This window comes from Cajanus cajan, chromosome 1, assembly GCF_000230855.2.
Source record: "Cajanus cajan strain Asha chromosome 1, NIPB_CcT2T_4, whole genome shotgun sequence".
Taxonomy (NCBI): Eukaryota; Viridiplantae; Streptophyta; class Magnoliopsida; order Fabales; family Fabaceae; genus Cajanus; species Cajanus cajan.
In genome coordinates this window covers 87,872,183-87,898,189 of record NC_138517.1, presented here as the reverse complement: position 1 = coordinate 87,898,189, position 26,007 = coordinate 87,872,183, and the positions used below count along the sequence as shown (strand labels likewise).

The 26,007-nt window shown below is 33.2% G+C and overlaps 2 protein-coding genes across 4 annotated transcripts; both read left to right on the top strand.

Moving 5' to 3' along the window:
• Positions 1-7,789: 7,789 nt before the first annotated feature.
• LOC109803948 (CBS domain-containing protein CBSX5) lies at positions 7,790-9,347 on the top strand. Its single transcript, XM_020365653.3, has one exon. The coding sequence runs from the start codon at positions 7,920-7,922 to the stop codon at positions 9,021-9,023; it is 1,104 nt and encodes a 367-aa protein (XP_020221242.1). The 5' UTR covers positions 7,790-7,919; the 3' UTR covers positions 9,024-9,347.
• Positions 9,348-21,351: 12,004 nt separating this feature from the next.
• Positions 21,352-25,846, top strand: LOC109804288 (E3 ubiquitin-protein ligase AIRP2). 3 transcript variants are annotated; one of them, XM_020366093.3, is made up of 5 exons: positions 21,352-21,579; positions 22,533-22,683; positions 22,769-22,835; positions 22,946-23,180; positions 25,349-25,846. In XM_020366093.3, exons 1-5 carry the CDS (start codon positions 21,500-21,502, stop codon positions 25,557-25,559), a joined length of 744 nt encoding a protein of 247 aa, XP_020221682.1. In that variant the 5' UTR covers positions 21,352-21,499; the 3' UTR covers positions 25,560-25,846. The 3 variants fall into 3 exon arrangements, with proteins under 3 accessions (XP_020221682.1, XP_082922799.1, XP_082922801.1); XM_083066673.1 differs by lacking the exon at positions 21,352-21,579 and adding an exon at positions 21,669-21,727; XM_083066675.1 differs by lacking the exon at positions 21,352-21,579 and adding an exon at positions 22,039-22,457.
• Positions 25,847-26,007: the final 161 nt, after the last annotated feature.

Here is a 26,007-nt window from a genome sequence, read left to right as displayed (position 1 = left end):
AAATGTAAAATTCATTGTTAACATTAAAGTATCATTAATCACATTTAATAAATAAATGAATGAATAAGAATGTATCATTGTATAATATATTAAACTTTTTTGGTGTCTAAAAAATATATTAAACCTTTTTATTCAATCATTAGGTAATTTTTATATATATATTTTTACTTTTATTAAAGCAACTCCAATAGAAGGCTGTTATCATGGTTCTTGTTCTTGATTTTAAGAACTAGTTTTTATAAGAACCTTCTATGGAAGCATGTTTAGTTAGTAATATGAGTTTCTTAAAATTAAAATATTAATTTTTTCTGTCTCTTCCCTCCCTTAATTAGCCAACAATAGTTTCATAAATTAATTTTTTTAAATTACAAATAAAAAATTATAGAAACATGAATAGTTTATAAGATTCTATTATTTGAAACAAAATTTATAAAAATAATTAGTATAAATTATTTAAGAGTGATGACAAATGACAAGGCCTATTTAAAATAGAATAAAAACCTTGGTGAATTGTTTATATAAATCGACCATTAGATATACTCTGCAAAACTTACAATGACAGATACTCCCCCAACCTGCGCAATGTATCCTATTTACATAATCTTACATTATCTGAAAACCTTTAGGTTTTATTTATTTATATATATATATAAATATTAATCATTCTCGAATCGACTAAATATATTATAAGTAAATATGTATCGAGAATTCAAATTTGTTTGAAGTTAATTTTTTTTTAAGTTAATATTCCACTGTTAGTAAGACCGTTTGTAAGTGTTGTTTATAATATAAAAAATCATATAAATATTTTTTATATTTATTAATTTATTTAATAAGTAATTTTTTTCAATTCCTTTTAAATAATAATTATTTTTAACTATCTCCTAACAATCTTTTAAATTTCCAAATAACATGAATTATTCTTATCGGACGTGCTTGAAGTCATTGTGTCATACCTTTCTTTTTAAGTCAACATTTTACAACCCTTAACTTGTTTAGCTTAGTAAAAATTTTGTCAATTACTTTAATTATTACTTTCCCCTCTTCTTTTTTATCTATTATATTTTAAGAAAAAAATTATTTTTATTTATTTATTATTTTCAAATTTCAAAACAACATTTATATTTTACTTAATTTTTAATTCATATATGACAATTAATATATATATAATAAAATAAAAAATAAAAGAGGATATAACAAAAAATATTAAAATCATTATAATGCTATTAAAAAAATTGATTACATTTATTGATTTGTGTAAAACAAGTTTAGATAGATTATTATAAATGAATGGTGATATTTTGGGAAAATAAATTAGTTTCTATTAGAATATTTATAAAGGGAGTTGATTATAAGCAACTCTCATTTATTTTAAGTAAGTCTCACTGTGTCACATTATTTATAAGTAACTCATATTATATTTTTACAATTTTTGTTCTAATGGGTGTTGTTTATAAACACCTTCATTTTTTTATTGTTTTAGGATGAACCATTGAAGGCTCTCCATTTAAAATTTTATAGTTCCAAACATCGAAGTTTTAAGAAAGAATGGATCTAAAAAAATTTCAAATTTTTTTTGTCACGTCAGATTATTTCAATAACAATTTCTTGTAAGCTCTGTCCCTTATTTTTAAGATACATCTTAAGTACTACGGTTGAATTTGCTCTTATATATATTAATAAAAAATTAAAAAAAGATCATATGCTGTTTGATTGGTTCATGTAAATGTAGTTGTCTTTTCAAGTATTTTTTTAAAAAAGAAGAAGAAAGAAGAAGTTGAGATGGGGGGACGAAGCTTTTGAATGATACTAACACGTGTTTCAACCGATGATAAAGAAAAAATTGAAGTTGAAGTTGAATAAGTGCCTGTTGGGTATTACTTTGGTGATCCACATTTGAGAATGAATATCTTTGGGTACGTCTATGATGCCTTTCCGAAGTGGCTAAGAAGAATGCTTCGTTGACGATTCTGGGAATGCCGTGGACGTCGAGTACGAGGTAATTGTGAATTATATAATTTATCTTTATAATTATTATATATACATGTGTATCCTTATATTAGTACGATAGTAACATTTTTTAATTTATATTTTATGTATATTCATATATCTATTAGTTAAATTTTACAATTATAGTAAAGCTAATTTTTGCTAAGCTAATTTTTGCTAAGCTAATTTTTGCTACTAGTAGTAATCATTTTGTTTAGTGTGATGATAAAAATTGGTCATTATAAATTATATATAAATAAATATTTAATTTGTCATCCATTGCACATATGAAAATATCAGTAAAATAAATTTAGGTTAAAATTCTTATTTGGTCATGTTCTTATCGGAAATCTGCTGTAGAGTTGATCCACCAGGTAAGATTGGTGAGCCTCCTTCACTGGTACGCTTGTGTTCCAAGATGGGGGTAGTACTTTCAAAAGAGACTCCGATGCTAAAGTTAGGCTTTGTATGAGTATGAATCTCGTATATATAATGCACGTACCTTGATGTGTATTAAGATTTTGTTGGGCTTGGGCTTGAGATTAGTTGTGATTTGATTAGGTAGAGGATCTCGCCTAGACCGAGATTCCCCGAGATCGGTTACAATCTATTTAAGTGTCGAGCTGACGCAGCGTGGCGCGTGTCCGAGGTCAGCTCGTGCTGTGGTACCGAGTTCGGAGCTCGGTTTCGGAGTACGGATAGTACACTAGCCCTCCGAGCTCCGAAGACCGTAGGTCGAGGAGTTAAGACCGAGCTTGACAAGGGGTCGTGACTTTTCGCGTACGCCTATTTGTCATGACGCCATGTGTCATAACCATCACCTCGTTCCCATAACGCGTGGGCAGCGCGGTGACAAGATTGTATTTTTATTTGTTTGATGACGTGGCCTCTTTGGGCCGATGTGGTGTTCCGATGTCCATGTTTCATGGTCGGGCTGAGGAGCTCGGCAATAATGAGCTTACTGCTTGGTTAGGCTGGTAAACTTTTGACCGAGTCAGCAGATTGGTGAGGGACAAGTCGGCAACTCGGCTGGCCAGTACACTAGCCCCCCAAGCACCGAGTGATGTAAGAGCAAAGGGGCTTCTGAGGAGTTCCCAAATTTTTTGTTTGAAGGTTCAAATTCGACCTTGTTAAGTATATGTGATCTCAAGGTTCGGACTCGACCTTGGCATATCAAGGTTCGAACTCGACCTTGGTTAAGAAAATGTGATCTCAAGGTTCGGACTCGACCTTGGCATATCAAGGTTCGAACGAGTCCGAACCCGACCTTGGTTAAGAAAATGTGATCTCAAGGTTCGGACTTGACCTTGGCATATCAAGGTTCGAACTCGACCTTGGTTAAGAAAATGTGATCTCAAGGTTCGAACTCGACCTTGGCATATCAAGGTTCAAACTCGACCTTGGTTAAGAAAATGTGATCTCAAGGTTCGAACTCGACCTTGGCATATCAAGGTTCGAACTCGACCTTGGTTAAGAAAATGTGATTTCAAGGTTCGGACTCGACCTTGGCATATCAAGGTTCAGACTCGACCTTGGCATATCAAGGTTCGGACTCGACCTTGGCATATCAAGGTTCGAACTCGACCTTGGTTAAGAAAATATGATCTCAAGGTTCGAACTCGACCTTGGCATCAAGGTTCAGATTCGACCTTGGCATATCAAGGTTCGAACTCGACCTTGGTTAAGAAAATGTGATCTCAAGGTTCGGACTCGACCTTGGCATATCAAGGTTCGAACTCGACCTTGGTTAAGAAAATGTGATCTCAAGGTTCAGACTCGACCTTGGCATATTAAGGTTCGAACTCGACCTTGGTTAAGAAAATGTGATTTCAAGGTTCGGACTCGACCTTGGCATATCAAGGTTCGAACTCGACCTTGGTTAAGAAAATGTGATTTCAAGGTTCGGACTCGACCTTGGCATATCAAGGTTCGGACTCGACCTTGTCATATCAAGGTTCGAACTCGACCTTGGTTAAGAAAATGTGATCTCAAGGTTCGAACTCGACCTTGGCATCGAGGTTCGGCTTCGACCTTGGCATATCAAGGTTCGAACTCGACCTTGGTTAAGAAAATGTGATCTCAAGATTCGGACTCGACCTTGGCATATCAAGGTTCGAACTCGACCTTGGTTAAGAAAATGTGATCACAAGGTTCAGACTCGACCTTGGCATATCAAGGTTCGAACTCGACCTTGGTTAAGAAAATGTGATCTCAAGGTTCGAACTCGACCTTGACATCAAGGTTCGGATTCGACCTTAGTATATCAAGGTTCGAACTCGACCTTGGTTAAGAAAATGTGATCTCAAGGTTCGGACTCGACCTTGGCATATCAAGGTTCGAACTCGACCTTGGTTAAGAAAATGTGATCTCAAGGTTCGGACTCGACCTTGGCATATCAAGGTTCGAACTCGACCTTGGTTAAGAAAATGTGATTTTAAGGTTCAGACTCGACCTTGGCATATCAAGGTTCGCACTCGACCTTGGTTAGTCGTCATGGTTAATGTGCCAATACCGAAAATGTTTGGGAATGGAGTTGCTTTGTTGATTTATTTCTGAGGGGTGCCTCGTTAAAACCTTCATTGGCCAAAAACCCTTTTCTTTAGTGGGAAAAAAGACTGAGGAGGAAAAAGAGTACATCCCCTGAATTTACAAGTTAAGAGAAATAAAATTTGAGGTGGGTGGAATTTCAAGTTCCAAATTTTCCTTTGGAGGGGTCTGTTCTTGTTTCTCCCCGTAATCGCCAAATAAGGTCGCCAACTTTAAATGTTCGTGGCCTGACCTTGGTCTTGCTTTCCTTGTGGTTTGTCGCGAATTGCCTTGCGGAACTCGGCATGCTCTTCCATCTGGATGTACCCAGCAGCGCGAGCTCGGAGCTCGTCCATGTCGGGAGGAGGTCGTCGGCAAAGGCTGTCGACGAAAGGTCCTGGCTTCAACGCCATGAGCATGGAGTGCAGTGCAACCTCGGGGTTTAAGTTGCGAATTTTGACGGGGATGCCAGCGAAGCACTCCATGAATGTCATTAATGGTTCGTCGTCGCCCTGTCTGAGGATGGCCAAGGCGGCGGATGTGATGTGATGAGGTCGGCTCGTTGCGTATTGCGCCGTGAATCGTCTGACCAGGGTGCCGAAGCTGTCAATTGACTCGGCAGGTAGCTGGGTGTACCAGTTGAGCGCGGCCCCTTTGAGCGAGGTCGGAAAAACCCCACAGAATAGCATCGTTATTGGTGTAGAGGTTTACCTGTGTGGTGTACAGGTTGATGTGCTCGTCTGGGTTTGTCGTGCCGTCGTAGCGGTCGAGGTGGAGAGGCTTCCATCCGAGAGGGAGTGGCGTCTCCATAATGCCATCCACAAAAGGATGATGGCGGAAGGTTGGTTGATCCCCCGCGACATGAGTAGGAGCATTGCTGACCTCATGGGCTGATTTGTGTGTCGGTGCATGAGATCGATGTGTGGCAGGCTTTGGAGTCAATGTCCTATGCGCTATTGGCGGTTGAGAAACCGAGTGCCCCTCTTCCTCGTTTAGGTGACTCGATTGAGGGGGTTGATCAGAGGTGCGCCGTGGTAGCTGAGCGCGGATACGCTCATTCTCGGCGCACAGTGCCGCTAGGTCTGCTTCATTGACGGTTCGCATCGCGGCTAGGTCAGTTTCGTGTTTGGCACGCATGTTTTGCAGATCGGCGGTGTGTTGCTGCCGCATCTGCTTGACCTGCTCGATCAACCTTCTCAATGTTGCTTTGTTGTCCATGGTAGTTGCGTAATCTAGGTCGTCTGTTGCGCGTCTGCTATGGATTCTGGTAGAAACTATAAGAGTGGCCGATAAGAGCTGTCTTGATCGGCCCCACGGTGGGCGCCAAATGTTCTTACCGGAAATCTGCTGTAGAGCTGATCCACCAGGTAAGATCGGTGAGCCTCCTTCACTGGTACGCTTGTGTTCCAAGATGGGGGTGGTACCTGCAAAAGAGACTCCGATGCTAAAGTTAGGGTTTGTATGAGTATGAATCTCGTATATATAATGCATGTACCTTGATGTGTATTAGGATTTTGTTGGGCCTTGGGCCTGAGATTAGTTGTGATTTGATTAGGTAGAGGATCTCGCCTAGACCGAGATTCCCCGAGATCGGTTACGATCTATTTAAGTGTCGAGCTGACGCCGCGTGGCGCGTGTCCGAGGTCAGCTCGTGCTGTGGTACCGAGCTCGGAGCTTGGCTTCGGAGTACGGATAGTACAGGTCCTTTATAATATTTTTTTGTTTCAATTTAGTCCCGCTTTAATTTTTGTTTTCAATCTGGTCCCCAATAATTTAAATTATTGCAATTTGGGACTTCCGTCCAAATGATTTAAACGGAGTTAACTATTGGCCACGTGGATGTCAGGTAAATGTCACGTAGATGCATAGGTGGATGCTAAATTCCATGAATACACTTGGAACCAGAACGGTCTGTTCTAAAACTAGAACGGCCCGTTTTGCATGTACATTTTATGTGTTAATTTTGCAATTGGAACGGTCTGTTCTGAAACTAGAACGTCTCGTTCTAGTGTTAGAACTGTCCGTTCTGGATTCAGAACGGTCCGTTCTAGATGTCAAATTTACACACTAATAGTGTAACTAGAACCCGTTCCAGATGCCAAATTTACACACTAATAGTGTAACTATAACGGGAGGTTCTGGTTTCAGAATGATCCGTTTTGGTTCCAGGTGTATTCGAGCAATTTGGCATCCATCTATGTGGCATCCATCTGGCATCCACATGGCTAACAGTTAACTATGTTTAAATCATTTGGACGGAAGTACCAAATTACAATAATTTAAATTATTGAGAATCAAATTAAAACCAAAAATTAAAATTGAACTAAATTAAAACAAAAAAATATTATAAAAAACTAAATAAGGATTTTAACCATAAATTTTATAAATATCCGACTAATTGAGTGTTTGGATGTGCATTAGACAGCCGGGGAAATAGCCAATACTGACTTTTTCATTTTTTTTAAAGGAATTAACACGATTTTAACGTAAAACGTGTTCCTAAAAAGAAGAAAACATAAAACGTGAATATGTAGGCTGATGTACGCGCTATACATGGTGTGATTAAGATAAAAATAGTAAACCCAAAATCAGGAAACAATAATGGAGTGTGCCTGCCGGTTGTGACGTGAAAACGAGACAGCAAGGACAATGACCAAAAGCGACTTAACATTCGTTTCCTCATTCTCTGTCTCTGGATTAACCAAACTTCACTTTTGTTACATGATTTTCAAAAGAGCATTGTTACAGTGTCCAACATTTTCTTTTTCAAAATAACGCAAAATATACTCGATCGCATCCCTTTGTGATTCATGATTATAAAGGACCGGAATGAGTACTGATAAAAGGATATAAAAAAAAATATATGTAACTAGACAAGTTATAAAAAAAAAGTGGAAAATTATGTATATTTATTGTTTTAGATTTTGGGATAAATTCAAAAAAAAGAAAAAAGAAGAAGAGATTTTATAATAAATAAAGTAAGAAAAAATAAATGAGATAACAAAATAATAAAAACATAATATAAAAAATAATAATCATTATTTCAAATTCGAGTATAATAATATGTTTTATGACAATTAAACTGAATTGTCATAATTTTATCTTTAAAAAAATGTTTTGATAAGTTAATTCTTAAATAATGTAAAATTTTATAAACAATAATTTTATGAAATGAATTTAATTAATTATATTGATTAAAAAGAAATGATTTAATAATTGAATTAATTAAAGAGTATGTGGTGAGGGAAAATGGGCAGTTGGGTAATGAGTTGCGTATAAATATCCGAAGGGGGCCTTGTCTGAATGACAGCCAGAAATACCTGTCTCTCTCTCTGTTTCTCTGCAAAGCAAGAATCTGAAATCTCTCCTCCTCTTCCTTCCAACAATCATCAATCAGACAGTGCATGGCAGCAGCCAGATTGTCAAGGCATGAGATATCAGATCTGTGTCTTGGGAAGCCGGCGCTGAGGTCCCTCTCGGTGAGCGACACCGTAGGCGACGCCCTCGCGGCCCTCAAGGGGATCGACGACGCCTACGTCAGCGTCTGGACCTGCAACCACTCCTTCCTCAGGAACCAGAAGGAGAAGGAGAAGGAGAAGGAGGAGATTGGGAAATGCATCTGCATCGCTAAGGTGTGCATGGTGGACATGATATGCTTCCTCTCCAAGTCGCAGAGCCTGTGCGCCCCTCTCTCGGCCCTCATCCCGGAGTGCTCCCCCCTGGTGCGCCACCTGGCCCCCACGGCCACCATAGTGGAGGCCATAGATGTCATGTACGAAGGGGTGCACAACCTCGTCATCCCAATCCAAAACAAGTACCCAACAGAATCAGACACGCTCCACGCCAACAACACCGCCTACTGCTGGCTCACGCAAGAGGACGTCTTCCGCTACCTCCTCAACTCCATCGGCGTCTTCTCCCCCACGCCCTGTAACCCCATCAACACCCTCGCCATCATCGACACGCACAACCTCTTCGCCGTTGCCCACGACGACCCCGCCTCCTCCGCCCTCGACCTCCTCGCCCTCTCCCTCCTCTACCAGAGCTCCGTCGCCCTCCTCGACCCCCACGGCAAGTTCCTCGGGGAGATCTCCCCCTTCCGCCTCAACTCCTGCGACGAGGGCGTCGTCCCCGCCTTGGCCGTGCTCTCCGCCGCCGACTTCACCTCCTTCATCCACTGCGGCGGCCCCCCGGAGGACCTCCTCCACCTGCTCAGGGACACCCCGCCCACCGCCCTCTCCTCCTTCTCCTCCACCGGCTCCGACGACGACGACTACTGTTTCTCCGGGAAGAACTGGAAGGCCGGAGGGTACTCCGGCAGGGCGGCCAGGCGCTCCGAGGCCATCGTCTGCTACCGCTGGAGCTCCCTCGTGGCCGTCATGATTCAGGCCCTGGCGCATCGCGTCAGCTACGTGTGGGTCGTCGAGGACGACGGAACCTTGACGGGGATCGTTACTTTTCAGGGAATGTTGAAGGTTTTCAGAGACCACCTCAAATCCATGTGCTAACATGCACCCACCCACTCCTTTCTTCTAGATAACATAACATAGCATCCACTTCTCAGCACCCACAATCACAAACCATTTTTGTTCTTTCTTTTTACATTTAAATATTGGAATGGAAACCCGTCACCTGTACACAGATGCCAGGAGAGGAGAGAAACATGATTCTGCAAAAAAGAGAGAGAGAGAGAGAGAGAGGAAAAAAAAAATTTGAAACCACAAATGTTACCCAGGTATCTGCAAAATTTGGCTGTTTCAATGTTGTTATTCTTATTAAAATTAACTTAGTTTCCAAAAAATATATTACTAATTTATTTTTTAACACAAAAATATGTTCAAGAATTTTATCTCATTTTCATGCATGGATATTGTTAATTGTTAAAAATCATTATAAATATAATTTTAAGATAATTATAACATAAAATAATATGTGAAATGAATGTATAGCTAAACAGTGTAAAAATTCTTACAACTATCCGTATCTATTAAGTTTATAATAAATTTCATATCTTAAAGTTGCACGATATCATATAACTGCCGCTTTTTGTTTCAAGTTCTTTGTATTAGAAACGGCTACGATTTAACTTTGAATCAAATTTGATGATTACTTCTCCCATAAACTACTTAATCCTATATTAAGTGAAGAACCTATTAATTAGATAAATATTTATAATTTAAGGATCAATTAAGATAAATTAAAGTTGTTGTGAAAAAAAAATAATAATAATTAGGCGGATTCTACGAGCGTGTCGATGACATTAGCATATACCGTATAAAAAGATAAAGATCCCTTTGAAATGTCAAATCCAATTTCTAGGAAAAGCTGATCACGAAAGCTACGTGCAATGCAACGTAATTCGCAGAAAATGAATTATAGCAAATATTTATTCGATAAATTTTTTTTAAATTTCTCACTTAAGCTAGTTACCAAAAAATATGAAGAAAAAAAAAAAGCAAACACTATTTAATATATTTTATTTATAGAATAATAACGTGGTTGATTTTGAAGTTCTTTTTATTGACAAGGATTTTGATTATGGTATTTGGAAGTCGCAACCACGAATTTTCCAGAAAGAGACGGTTGATGATACAAATTAAAATCTTCCAATAAATTATCCTTTTCTTTCTGTTTACTAAAAAGTAAATTGTCAATATTCAATATGTGAGCTTTGTAATTGTTGGCTAGTTGGTACTAGTTAGGTGGGTGGATTCAAATTTGCATTCTGGAGGAATTGAATAGCCGTTGATATCTAAATAATTAGTTAGTGCTACAACCTACAGTAACTTGATTGACGATTGGTGAAGCACAAAATTGCATTATTTCCACATTGGAAACTTTATTATTTTATCGCATAGAAGCAGAATCCACCTTAATTTTACTGCATTTTCATCTGGAGGCTGCCACTTGCCAGGATGAAATTTCCTTATAAATCTCTTTCGGTAACACTTATTTTTATCTTAGTTTATTTTTGTGTGTACAAAATTTTGAACTATTTTATCTTATAACATTTAAATCACTCTCTTTCACTATCTTTTTTATTTAATTTCTATTTCCTTTTTTTTTCCACTTCCCATTAATTTCCAAAGAATCACTTATTTCGTTATTTTTTTTTATTTTTTAAACTATTTTCTACTAGCTGGCAATCATAATTGCAACATAACACAAAGGCTTTTGGTCCAAAAGGACCAAAACAAAATCCTTAATCTTGGTTAATATGTAAGCCTATTTATAGTTATATATGTAAGAGAAGCCCAGCCCATTATTTTTCCTGAGTCCTGACCTTTTTGATTCGCATTAGGCTTTGCAATTGCCAGTTGCCACATTTGCCTTCTACCTATATTTCAATTTATTTCTTTCCACAACTGCCTCATGTAATGAATTTTTTTTATAGTAATTTCATTTAAATATTTTATACATTCCTTTTGCATTAATCAATCTATACAAAATCACAAGAACGATTTTGACTACAAGAACGATAAAATCATGGATAAACTAAGTATGAAAACAAAAAGTAAAATTAAGCTTCTATGTAAGTAATTTTTTTATATAGATAAATGTATGTATTATTTATGGTTTATTATGGTTTATGTATGTGCAAGAAAAATATTGGCAGATGCAATCTATTTCTAAAATATTTAATCTGATATAGTAGCAATTAATTTTGTTTTCCACAGTGAGTGTTACGATGTTACTAGACATGACATTGCATTTTTTATGTCATTCAAATGTTTTTCAACATTATAATTTTGTCATACAATCCTTTTATATTTTTTAAAAAGTAATGCTGCAAAAAGAGTAACAAAAACATGTTCAAATCAATCGGTTTCACAATCTTATTATGTAACAGTATAAGTTTCGAAGTTTTAAATTAATTATATGAATTGGAGTTAATGTTATTTTAAAACTCTAATTAAGATTCTAAGAATCTTTAAGAGTTAAGTTGTCCATGAATCAGTTTTAGTTAGAGTTAGTTAAGTTCGTTGAAATAAGAATATATAAGATTTTTCTTAAGATGTAAATCTTATAAAATTTATGTTTTAAAGAAAATTAAAAAAAAAATAGAGAAAAGGTCTTTGAAACTCAATAAAACCCTTTTCAATTTCTTATTCCCTGATTCATCTTCTACTCTTGTAGTTGATTGAGTGGGTTGATTCAAAGCATGTATAGTCAAGAATCTCGAGTCTTAAGTCATGCAGAATTTTTTTCTTCTCATCTCTTTGGTTTGGATTGATTGGAGGTAAGAAAAGTTTGTGGATTAAAGATTGTTTGATTTTAATGGTTGTTTTCTATTTGAAGATCATCTATTGTAGTTGAGATTGATTGAATTCGTGATGGTTTGCTAAGTTGTGATTTTTCTCTCAGAGTTGTTCATGAGACAAAATATGATGATTCTTAGCTTTTGATGGATGCATGTTGTTTTTATGGTATAATTATGTTGTACGTGTTGTTTAGATGTGGTATAATGCAATGCATGTTGACAAGTTGTTGTTTTTCAGGTGGATTGGGCAAATTTTGCATAAGTGCAAAAATTAATATCACAATAGGTGCACCTTCATGGTGTCGTGGATGGTTCAAAGTTTTCTTAACATTGGGTACAAGACTAGTAGTATCAAATGTGAAAAGAGATAATCATCTCTAACTTGGTTACACTGAACGTGATTTGAATAACACCAAATGTGAGGAAAAAGAATCATCTTGTGTTGAAATCACATCGAGCACCAAATGAGTGGCATTGAATGTGGATCAAGTCAAGATCCTCTGCTTGTTTGGGGTTGGGCATGGATTTTTCCACACTAGGAATAAAAGAGTGGGAGACTTTTTGCTTCAGTCACTACCAAGTGCAAGTAGTTTGGCGTTAGGTGTTGAGATTTCCGTTGAAGTACTTTTGTTATAATTGAAATTTAGTTTAATTCTATCAACGGTCTCAAACACGGCAAGTATACCGGCCGTTCAAGTAGTAAAAATATCGTATCCACAGGGATTAGAAGGTAATATAAGCATTTATTGACTATTCGTGACTAAAGAATAATTCCAATTTCATAGTTTGTGCAGTGAATGCAAAGTTGTGACTATTGGAATGAAAGCTGTAAATAAATATTGTTTTGTGAGTGGAAAAGGTAAGGAATGGTATTGTGGTATTGTGAGGTTGTGGGGGTCAGATTTCACCAAACGTCAAACTAATGTATCCTTAATCTCTTGTTGAATTTATTGCTTAGTCAACCCATAAGTTTACTCAAACCTAATCCCTTAGAGCAAGAGCCTAGATGTGGATATTGAATATCAATCCCTTGAGTACCCAATATCTACATCCGCATTACGGGCTAGGGTTTAAGACTACTAATGGGCTAAGCTCCATTCCTAGATACATTTCCCACTAGGCATTTGTTTCAGAGCTAGTTTCAAGGGTTATTTTCCAATACCCAATGGAACCTATATCATGCAATGAGATTAAATCCAAAGCAAGCATTAAGAATAGAAACAAACACAACAACGAATAAAACAACATGTATATATATCATTAAAACCGTAAAGATTACAATAGAGTACGTTGGTTACATCTAACCCCACAAAATGGGTGAAACCACTCAACAAAGAGGGCAAATACAAAATAGAGATGGAAGAGGAAGTGAAGAACCAAAGGAAAGATCCGCACACGGACGATCCCAAGCCCTGGGAATCCCTTCCGCAGCTCCTGGAGGCGCCCAATGTGTGAATGGGGGTTTCTCCCCCGAAAATGGCTTCAAATACGAGCTTGGGGAGTCAGATTAGGGTTTCGCGCCCGGCGCACAATTCTTCGCGCCCGGCGCAAGTTCTTCCAGAGAAGTCAAGCACTCTCTGTCTCAACACAAGCCCGGCGCAATTCCTTTTGCGCCCGGCTTAATTCCTTTTGCGCCCGGCTTAATTCCTTTTGCGCCTGGCGCAATATAACTGGCAGAGATGAAATACTCTGTTTTTGTCACGCCCAGCGCAGGTTATATTGAGCCCGGCGCAGAACCTCTTCTCTGCTCCTTAGCTTCTTAGGTTTACAATCCTAAGAGTCTTCAATCCTCAAGTCACTAGCTCAATACCTGCACAAAAAATGAGGAGTATTAAGGTATTGTTAGCTGAATTTGGGTTAGTTATATCTGCACACAAAATGAACCAAAAAGAGAACAATTATATTGCAATGGTTCAAAGGATGAGTGGAATTTGTTCAATAAGTCTCATCCAAAAAGAGGTAAAATTGAGACTTAACATTAGGCATGTGTGAGACAAGAAGCCCCTTATCTCAATGGCGTTAAGTGTCTACGGGATGACGTTGGACGTGAGTTGCATGATTTTAAAGAAATATTTAAGTTGTTTTATAATTGATAGATGGCGATTAAGTTTTATGATGAAGATTATATGATGATAATTCATTATTTTTTGAGTTGATATACTATATGGTGATATTTAAATTGTTAAGTTATGAGCTAATAAATGATTAGGTTGTGAAGTTATATGTTGTTGTAGTTAATTAAGTTTTTGAGTTATTAGGCATGTGATGTAGATATATGTCTTTGTTGAGATATATAAAAATTAAAGGACACTAAAAGTTGTTTAAAAATTAAAATATCCTATTGTGTGGATATAAGTTGTGGTGCTCCACGAGCTTGATTGAGAACCCATTCAATAAGTAAATTGACTTTTGAATGGGTAGTTATTTTAAGTTGTCTCCTATAAGTTTTATGTGAAATCCATATGTGGACAAGGTTGAGGTCTACATGTGTAAAGCGACCAACTGAGTAAAATACAAGGCCGAGCACTTAGTACCTAATCAAGTATTGGAGGGACATAGTATTTAGAGGGTAGTCGATAGGCTAATTTCATACTTAGTATTGCAAGTTAATGTCATGGTAGACTTATATCTAAACTATTTTACCCTAATAAAGTATTCGACTTCCTAGTTTAATTGACAATATTTGAGAAATCAAAATAAGTTGTTAAATAGGTTCTCTTAGAGGCTTGAAGTTGTTTATAATGACATGATTGCAATAGGTCAAACATTGTGATTCAATAAGGTATAGCCACTTAAATTACTCACCTCTACTATGGAAATTCTCCACAATTGATATGTGTGATGACACATTAATTATTTATTGTTGTCTATGTTGATAATGTTGTTATGTTGAAGTTGTTAGGATGTGTTGTAGTGTAAGTTGTATGTGTTGTAGTTGGTGATGAGCTGAAATTGTGTCGTGTAAAGGGTTGTTGTTGTATATATTATTTCTTTTTCATAAGCTCACCCTTGCTTGTTTTTCTTGTGGTTGAAACTATATTTGATATGAGAGTAGGACAAGATTAACAAGTGGACTTGTGTTGTTTGGTGGAGGGTCATGCTGGTCATGACCCGATTTTGGAGATGTTACTCTTATATAACTTGTTTTTGGTATAAATGTTTGACTGAAAATTAGATTTATTTTTGCATATAGTGATGTAGTTGATGTATTTGTATATATGTAGAGGATATATATGTAACCACGTAAGGGAATTTATGTTTTCCCTTCGATATCTAAGGAGTAGGGACTATTTTAAGTTTTTTTACCTTTTATATATATATATATATATATATATATATATGTGTGTGTATATATCATATGCTTGAATGACCAAATAATTATTATATGATAAATCTAGATTAGTTGATTTTGTTTAATTTTATTGATATATAATAATTAAACTAAAATAATTATAGAAACTTATCATATCGTTACATATTAAATTATATTTTTTATTATATAACTCCTTATAATAAGTGTGTTTGATAAGGTATTATAGAAATTTAACTAACTTATAACTTCATTTGAACAAGTTTGATAAGATTTTAACATTTCAACTCCTAGCTTAAGCTATTCACTATCTTACAAGTTTTCTTTTAACTTATATTCTATTTATCAAACATACCTGATATCTAATACTTTTAATATATATATATATATATATATATAAATTAAATTAATCCATTCTTAACTTATATATGATATATATTAGGTCTTAATTAGATCGTATTTAATTGAAAATTTAAATTAATAAATACAGGGATAAATCATCTTAACTTCTCCCGCGAACATTCTTGATGGCAAATAAGGTGTATATATATCGTCGTAAAAGAAAAAGTGTATATATAACTTTATAGTATGGGTAGTGATTAATGTTTAGTTTATTTTGAAGCAGGTTGAAATGGACAAAATAGAGAGATAAAGAGAAAAGAAAAAAGAGTAAGAAATATGATAAATGATGTAATAAAAATGAGATAAAAGAAAATATCAAAATGATGACACTTGATTGATGATGATGTGGTGAGTTGGACACCACCCAATATATTTTGAATGGACCTAATCTTTGCATCACCCACTTGCCCCACTAGATATTTTTCTACCTTCTCCTTAGTCACCCGAGGGACATTCTCTCCCAACGCAAACCTTATCAAGTCTTTTCGTCTTATAAGTCCTCCCATAAGATATAAGGGTAAATTTGATGTTCTTATGTGTAATTTTTTTTATATTAAAATAATATTTGATTAATAAAAGATACATTTAATAAATATAGACTAAACCTTGATTAAGAGCTTTAATACAGCATGTGGATTATGCTAATGAAAAAAAAAATTATTTGCTTTTGTTCCACCTATTATCCTTACTACACCTTGTTAGGAATACAGATAAATAATGCAATTTGCTTTTAGGAATAGATAAATAATCTTGTATCGTTCTAATGTTATTTATTTAAAGTATCGACTTTCTAAACTCCAGAAATAAAAAAGGGACTGATAGAATTTTGCATAAAGAAAAAGTTGCATTGATGGCATCCTAGTCCTAGTTTATGATTCAACTTATTTCATAAGATGGGGTTCCCTTATTAGCGGGGCTACCTTGAAAAGCACTCTATTTGAAGAAAACGACAGTGGCAAATATATATTGCGTGCGTTTAATAACACCATTGAAGAACATAAGGCTTTAATCAATGGTCACTGTTGCTAATCATGGTTTTATCTTAAATCTTTTTCAGTGCCACATTGTTTGATACTCATACCGCCAGTAATTTAGCAAGAATTATTGTATTTTTCATTGCATTTTAACAGCAAAATTGTAAAATCTGAAACCTCTTCTTAGTTAGAGTCACTTGCGGAGTGAAAAAGTTTCATCTTCAATGAACAGTAAATGATTCACCACATGTATTTTAATTAAAGATTCAAATTCGATTTAGCTTGAACAAAAATCGTGATAAAAGCTATACTTTATTATACTCCCTCAAGCTAATTAGACAACACATTTTTTTTCTTCCACAAAGTCTTCGAATTAGACCCTAATTGATTTGTCCGATTAGTTGGATCCTAATTGTTCAGAGCAGAAAGGGTTAGGCAAAGAATTATTCTGTTGTTAAAAATTGGAACAAAAAGAACACATGATTTACCAAAAATTCATAAATTATTGGGTCATCTCATTGACAAATAAAAAAAAAGAAGTAAATACATATCATAAGTAATGTAATGGATGCTAGGTAAGTGGTTGATTGTTGGCTGTTGTGGCAACAAAATTATGGGAGCCATTTTCTTTAATTTCGGTTTACAATCATTCATTCACATAAATTATTTATAGATAGATGCTACTAAAATTTATTATTCTCTTTCTTATTTTGTTTAGATTTCTATAGACATTTTTTTGTTTATCACATCACATCATATTATTTATTTCTTTCTTCCTTTCTCTAAGTACCCAATATGAGGTGTCTATGAATATATTTTTTGAAAATTTACTCTTAAATGTAAATTCTGATATGTCAACTCTTGTCGAAGAGCAAGTAGCTTAACATTTTATACTGATATATATTTTTTTTTTGGTACATTTTGATACTTTTCTTACTTATACATCATTTTAACTTATTTTAACCCATTAACTTGGGATTTATTCTGAACATGCAAGTGATGCAACTAAGAGAAACAGGGGAAAAATCTCCATAGTCCTCTGTGTCATGAATGATAAATCTTAATTACTGGCTGAAAAAGTAAGGATGATTTATCTGAATGTGGTTGATCTACAACTTAATTAGTAGCATTCATGAATCATTGAGGAATTAAATAATAATGACTTCTTTTGTGGTCCCTTACAAAAGTCCAAGAATAATGTTCTGAAATTTATATTCTTTTTAAAAATAATTTATTGTATTCGAATAGAATTACTAATGTAAGCTTAATTGATTTTGACATGATATATGCTAACCAAGTTCACCGTGACAGATTGATTTACTTTTATTTTCCCTTGTCCAATACCATGTTAAGCCTTACCCGTTACATTACTTTAAAAAAAACATGAGGACATGTTATAAAATTTTCATATTCAACCGTTATGTCCCTTAAGAATCCAAAACTTTGTATACATACCATGTGCAAAATATATGGCAGTGAAGTTTTGCATCAACCAAGAGTAAAATCTCAAGCATATAATATTCAAACGAAGAAAAGAGAATGATTTTTTTTAAGGAAACAATATTTCATTTGAAAACAATTTTATTTGAATTTGATAAAATTATTATAAACGAATTTTTTTTAAAAAATATGTAAGATAAAAAAAATATCGTACTAATTGATATACACATTCAGTATTAGAAAATATAACAAAATAAGATGAGAGATTTATATATAAAAAAAAAAAAATAAAACTTGTCCATAATTAATTTATTAAATATTTTGATTTAAATAATGAATTTTCACCTTTTTAATTTTATATTGTTTTCCCAGAGAAATAAATTTTTAAAAAACAAGATCTCTCTTTTATCTGCTCCCAGAAAGGCGAAATAAATTAAGCAAGCTAGAAAACAGAAAAGATATGCATATATAGGGAACAATTTTCGTTTCAGTGATGATAAATCATTATTAACTAACATGTGATAATCAATAAATAAATATGAGTAACAAATAAAGTTTGTATCTATATTATGCATGAATTATTGCCAAACAATTATATTTTTGCCCTCTTTCGAGGATGAGGAATCACATTTGATTCCTAGATAAAAAGAAAAATATCCGTAGTTTCTCTAGAACTAAAATATCGCTATAGATAATAGATATCACTAATTCACTATCAGTTAAATATACCTATCAAGTTACATATATGTTTGAAAATAGAAAATTGGTATGACTTTTACTGTAATATTATTTTTTTAGGTTAACTATATAATTAAAAATTATTTTAGATATGATTTTAAAATAATTATTATAAAAATTAACAATTTTATTATATATGCTAATTTTTAATTGAATAATAATTTAATAAAATACATTATAATATCTTTCTAATTAAATTCATTTGGTATTACAATAGTTAAAATATAATTTTAGTCAATATTATTTACATAACCAAACCAACAATTAATTAATAGTTAATGTTTTACTTATTCTATTAGTTCATACAAATCACGTGATTGTTTTGTGGTATAATTGTGTACAATTTTTTTATTTACTAAATGTTAAATTCATTAGGCATTGCGATAGTTAAAAATTAATGTGATTATTATTTTTTAATAATTATAATTGTTTTTTTTAATATTTTTTTAAAGTAAAAGGAAAGTTGAAAACTTTCAAAATGAAAAGCAACTAGTTAATAAAAAAAATTATATGTCACTCATGGCCTTTTCAAATTCTATTTTCTTTTACTCTTTGGATGAAATGAAATAGCTTTTTAAATTTTTTTAAAAAAGTTGAAAATGTGCCTCTTTGTTTTGTTTCATTTAATAATAAATTTATTTTTTAAAAATATTATTAAAACTTTTAACTTGTTAGTATAAATTTTTAAAAAAATGTTTTTTTCTTCTTCTAAATTTACTTTAAATTTGAGAGGATCAAAATAAAAATAACTAGAATTAAGAAATAAAGAATATTTTTTGTTTAATATAATATATAAGAAATATGTGTAATGTAAAAAGAATTTTACTGTAATGTCCTTTTCCCACGATTTTCTTATATAGTTTTATATTCATACGTTATGATTTGTTTTGTTATTTTATCTTATTTTATATGTATTTTTTTACTCATTATTATGCTTATATTTTGTACACCGTAAAAATGATTGTGCTGTTATATGACTTTTACAAAATTATATTTTTTCATAACTTTTTTCTCTAACACATTAGTTATAGATTTTATGTTTTTACTTCATATAAGTGCATTTGTTTATATTTAAAAGCTTGTATTATATAATGTCGGCTCAATAGATAGATATTTAGTCCCTAAATAAAATAATTTTATTTTTATACTTTTAATTTAAGTTATTTTATTTTAATTCTCTCAAATTTTGATTTCTACTATTTTAATTTTTTTTATTTTATATTTTAACCTCATAATTTTTTTATAAAAAAATACAACTTTCACTTGATTGATCCTTAAAAAAGTAAAGTAATATATTTAATCATAATTTTATACTAAAAATAGAGATCTAACTAAAAATACAAGAGTCAAACCATTTAAACTAAGAACCAATTTTATATATGACAAAATGAATAAAAGTGAAACAATTTTTTTATAAAAGAAAATGTTTTTTTTAAGACTAATGTAAAAGCATTTTTTTTATAAAACTAAGAAATAATCTATTCTAATATAATACTTTTTTTTTTATATAATTATAATGTTGAAAATAAAATCTATATCTCCATTCTTATTATCTCAATTCTTTACACTAATCCTTTTACAATGAATCTACCCTTGTTAATAAGCACAAATTCATATTTTTAAATAAATTAAGAAAAACCACATCAACCATTAAGTTTTTTCGCAAATGAATAGAAAGGTATAATTCATTCTCCAATCGTTGGGAACTCTAATAGATAAAAATAAATGTATTATGTATAAGGTTATGAACTCATAAAAATATATATATGCAAGAACACGAGGTGCTAACAAATATTAGAGGGAAAAAAAAAGAAATGAGAACAAATATTAGAGAAAGAGAAAGAAATGAGAAAAATATAAGTATAATTAACTTTTATATATTAAATAGAAATATTTATTTTATATAAGAATATTTTTAAGAATTTTTTATCAACTAAAAAATTTGTAGTTTTTATTTATTTATTTTTAATTTAATTCAATTTTTATTTATCATAATTATTTATAAATTGATATTAATATTTTAAAATAAATAATCAATAAATAAAAATATTTTTTTAAAAATTATTTATCATAAATTTAAAATATAATATATATATATATAAATATTTATATATAATGATTTTAAATATAATTTATATATTCAAATATAATATTTATTTATAGATAATTTATTATAAAATATAATTATACAATTAATATATATGTATTACATATGCTAAAATATTAATAAATAATAAAAAAATAGACAAAAAAGGAAAATAAGTGTCACATTTTCATTCCTCAATTATCTAGGAATACATTATACATATGTTTATAACCATTTTTTCTTCACGTTTTTTAAGACAGTTTTATCTTTAAAATTTTAAATAAGAAAAAATAATTTTAGAAATTAATCAGCAACCACTTTGATGGAAGAGTTTATAATGTTTTTAGTTTTCGCTCTTATTTTTCATTTTAATTTATAAATAAAATATAGATAAGTATAAAAAAAAAGTGAAAATTGAAGAGAATGGCAAAAGTGTAAATAGATAGGTATAAATGGGAGAAAGAGGATGGGTAGCCATCAGTGGTGCGTAGAGGGAAAGCTATCAAAGCCTAAAAATAAGGTGAAGTGGATAAGAATTAGTTAATATTATTTAATTACGTAATTAATTAATAACAAAAAAAAGTTTAAGGTAGCTGCGCCACGTGTCCTACCGAAAGCTTTTGACGATGGCTTTGAAGAAGAGTGTGCGAGACAGTGAGAGCTATCGCCTATAGTTGAGTTGAGAGAGAGAAAACATGAAAGTTTGTACTTTGTAGTATGTTTTGGAATTGGGTTTAGAATCTTGTTTGGGATTGGGAGAGAAAGAGAGAGAGATGTACATAGCTTCCATGGGAAGGTCTTTCAAGGACTCCTTGAAACTGCTTGAAGCTGATATTCATCATGCCAATACCCTGTCAGTTTCTCTCTTCCTCCTTTCAATTTATTTTTCATACCCCTTTTACAAAAAAAAAATAAAAAATCGCTTCTTTGTGATCAAGTTTTTGTCTTTGTTTCTAAATGTTACACTCAGGCCACCCTTCATTTTTGTTCTTCTCAAATAGGTTTGTATTTTATTTTTTCTATTTGGATCATGGCTCTCTGGGGTTTAGTTTAGCCTCTGATTTTTGTTCCAATGTATTTGCTTTCCTTCTCACTTCTCCATCAACCATCAATTTTTTTTTATCATAAATACGGTGCATTTAATTTTGTTGCAAATTCATTTGTCAAGTATTTTTCTATTTTTTGATTTTCCACTCACCCACTGTGCCTTATCTTTTTTATTTGTGTATATATATATATATATATATATATATATATATATATATATATACACACATCGAACTTGTGGTTTTTAATTTGTAAATAACTGTATTTTACTGTTTCTCTGTGTATCTTATGCTCAAAACTTAGGGAATTTGAATTTTCATTAAAGCTGGAGTCATGTGGTTATGAGAAGATTTTGTTATGGTTTTCATAATTTCATTTATTTGGATTCTTTTGTGTGTACAGTGCCAAGACAGCATTTTTCTCCTCTCATGATATGTGTGATATTGTCACCTGGTGGCAGGGGCTCAATGGTCCCCTGAGTAATTTGTCTGATTAGAAAATACTACGTGATTATTTTTTTATACCTAGTTGTGTGTGTGTTTTTCTTTTACTTTGTTGGTTCAGTTACTTCAGCATTTTGAAAAATTTGTCGTGTTTGTGATAATCCGTTAGTGAAATTTGTGTAGAGAAGCTACAGATAACAGATTTGAGTTCTGATTAGTTCTGAATGGTGTCCTTTGGAAGGTTGCTTTTTCTTGTTTGTTTCCAGTCATTCTTCTTGCTTATATTTACGCTCCTTATTGCAATTGGGGTGTGTAGGGCGTCGGATTTTCCAAGGGAATATGATGGTGCATGCCTTCAGATGAGAATGTCATACAGTCCAGCAGCACACTTGTTTCTCTTTTTGGTGCAATGGACAGATTGCAATCTCGCCGGAGCCCTTGGACTGTTGAGAATCCTAATATACAAGGTCAGGTTAAGGTGTTTTGGATGTTTCATATTAATCTTGGAAATTTGGTCAAAGTGACAACTAACAAATTTTCCTCATGCTGCAGGTATATGTGGATGGGACAACTACAATGTCTACCCATGAAAGAAAAGCAAGCATCAGAGAATTCTATGGTATATCTATCTATCTTTTTTTTTTTTTTTTTTTTAATCTAATAATTAGCAAGTTCGCTGCATTTTAGTCCATATGAATTGCTGATGTATTGAATTTCTGCATTGATCAGCGGTCATATATCCCTCGTTATTGCAACTGCAAAATGGTGTAACTGATACAGAGGATAAAAAACAGAAGGCTGTATGCATGGAGAGGTATCGTAAAAGGGATGAGGAAGATTACAGACAATCTTCAGACATAGACATTGAAAGAGAAGAAGAATGTGGAATATGCATGGAGATGAATAGTAAGATTGTGTTGCCCGACTGCAACCATGTCATGTGCCTGAAATGTTACCATGAATGGTACTTTCTCTCTTTGATGCTCACATTTCGTTATTTATGGCTATGAGTTGTTCATGTTAAGAAGTATGTTGTGAGATTATTTCTTCTACTTCTTGATTCTTTGTATTTCTGTGGGAACATGATTTATGGATGCTTTTTATTTGGTTCTGTTAATTTCATGCCTTATAGATAGAACTGAAGAGAGCATTAAGTGTCACTATAGTAAAATGTAATCTGTCGAGCCTGCTTGGGTTTTCATAGTCATAGTTTTTGAAATTGTCCAATTTGTTTGGGCTGCAATTGTTTATTACCATGTGAAATAAGATGGTTTCTGCCACGGCAAACTTTGCTAGTAGTGTAACAGGCGCCATAAGTGACCTGGTTTTAGAATTCAGTGTGATGCGATAACAGGCACCATGTGTGTGCGTGTTTAGGAACAGGTTCTCAATTTTCATTGTTCTGTTATTGCTCTTAATGTAATTATTCAATTAAAAAGTAGTAAACCGGTGGAGCATTAAACTACTGCAGAGTGGGAAAGAATTGAAGGGAAGTTGATTGCAACTGCTTTGACAAGAATTAAGTGGTTGCAAAAGGAGGTTATCTTGCTCTGCAAAATGTGTTATATTATGTTTTGAACTGGCCAGCTACCAATGTTACAATTGCACTTTCACTCTTTAATGAAATTTGTTTTCTTCCAATGTGAGAAAAAAACAAGCATATAATGTCAGGAACCTGAAGCTTGATTTTATTGACTGAATAAAATTGAACAGAAAATCGGAGAAAGAATTCGTCTCCAAGGATTCCCCGTTTCACAAAAAATTTCTCCATTCACAACTCAATACTACTTAGTTCTTCAATTGATAAAAAATAGAACGAGTCTCCTCTTCCCCTACAGCCCTTTAACTAACTTCTATGCTAAGCTTAACTAACTCTTTCTTACCTCCCTCCTTTCTAACTCCTAACATAAAGATTCTTCTTAACTTGGAGAAATGAAATAGCTTTTTATACTGTACTATTATAGACTGCAGTGATTAGAAAGGAACATTGTGATGCTATTTTCTTGTGGAACTATTATAGGATATCCAACCTGATTATATTTATTAAAGATCTCAGCTGAAGAGTGTCGAAAGAAACAATTTATAATTTAATTATTACTTCTGAGAATTATTGTTAGGAACCAAGAATATTGTATATCCTAACAATTAGGCACAAAATAATTTTGGATAAGCTAACACTCTGGATTCTGCGAGCTTGTCAAGCATACACATTGCCCTTGAGGTTTATTTGTAGGTGAATTCTTTAATTGGAATATAATGGTTTAATTAAAATTGCATGAGAAGTATACTGTATGGATTGGATTATGAAGCCAACTATTGTCCTTTAGTCTTTGACTATTAGAATGATGATTTTTTTGTTTGGATAAAGGTAAAAGATTTTATTAATTTAAGAAGTTTTGACCATAAGATATGGCCAAACTAGCCACTACAACAGTATACATAAAAATCGCCCTGTAAAGTGTATCCCAACTACATATGTAAAGTTCCCCTACCTTATCTGTATATACATGTAGTCGTAGCCCAAAACTGATTAGGAACAATGATTAAACACAGTCGAATTAAATCATCCAAAAATGCAACAGTGTGCCTCTATCATCTAACCGAAAGCAACACAACACTTGATATGAAGACCTCTCAATCACAACATAATTATTGAAGTGGTCTAATGTGAACTGTCTGATTAGGATGACTATTCATGCACTTCAATCTTCTATTTAGTGTTTTTTTATTTTTTATTTTTTTATTATCAAATAAGCATTGTCACACTTGTGAGTTGTATTACATTTCTGACTGGATGGAATCATGAAAGATTTACCTCTCCAGGCTCTTGATGCATTAGTAGTCTGTGCCTGTGTTAACGGTCAATCTGCCAATCAGCTATTATACTGTTAACTGGCTAGGTTTTTCTAAGCAACTCAACATCAGTTATTCTTTTCATAAGACGACTATAGCAATCTAGATCGTGTATAGTTTGTCCTAACCTCTTTCAAATTTGTCGGTGTGATGTGACATGATTTTGTCTCCCATATTTCTGTATGAAATTCTAGTTGCTACATCATCATACCATATCCTTAAGACTCAAGTGTTTTCTTGTTTAGTTGAAAGCTTCATGTAATTTGCTATGTTTTGCAGGAGGACAAGATCACAGTCATGTCCCTTTTGCCGCGACAGTCTTAAGAGAGTAAACTCAGGTGATCTTTGGGTGTTCACTGATAGTAGGGATATAGTAGACATGGCAACAGTGACAAGGGAGAATCTTAGAAGGCTTTTCATGTACATAGATAAGTTGCCTCTGATCATTCCAGACTCTCTTTTTGACACATATGACTCTCACCTAAGATGAGTGATTGCAAGTTGCAACAGACAGATTTTACTGTCTGGTGTGGTCTTGAAGAGGTAGTTACTTCCATTCGATTCATAAACTCCGAATGTAATTCGGAAAATTTAGTTTATATAGAGTTGCAGTGTTGCTTCCAGAAGTATCCAGCCCTGTGTTTATGTGGGTTGGTGGTGAAGTTGAGATGGTAAATTGTATGTAGCTCATGATCATTTGTATATCCTGTACAGATTGAATTACTTATTAAGAAGAGGTTTGCATATTAATATTAATGTGCCTCTTTTGTTAGAAAACGTGAATCTCTGGAGTTCAGAAATACTACTCCCTCCCGAAACTAATACTCCTAATTAATGTGGCTAATGTTATATCAAGTGCATATTTTTATTAGCTTAATTGGAAAGGATTCTTTTATAGTTTTCTTTTTAAATCTAAAACAATGGGCTACTACATGAAT

Bases quoted from the DNA above. Each gene is read 5' to 3' on its own strand.
- LOC109804288 (XM_020366093.3), top strand. From the start codon at position 21,500: ATGTACATAGCTTCCATGGGAAGGTCTTTCAAGGACTCCTTGAAACTG. The intron at 22,684-22,768 runs GTCAGGTTAAGG...CTCATGCTGCAG, and splicing joins TGAGAATCCTAATATACAAG to GTATATGTGGATGGGACAAC. The intron at 23,181-25,348 runs GTACTTTCTCTC...TATGTTTTGCAG, and splicing joins CTGAAATGTTACCATGAATG to GAGGACAAGATCACAGTCAT.
- LOC109803948 (XM_020365653.3), top strand. From the start codon at position 7,920: ATGGCAGCAGCCAGATTGTCAAGGCATGAGATATCAGATCTGTGTCTT.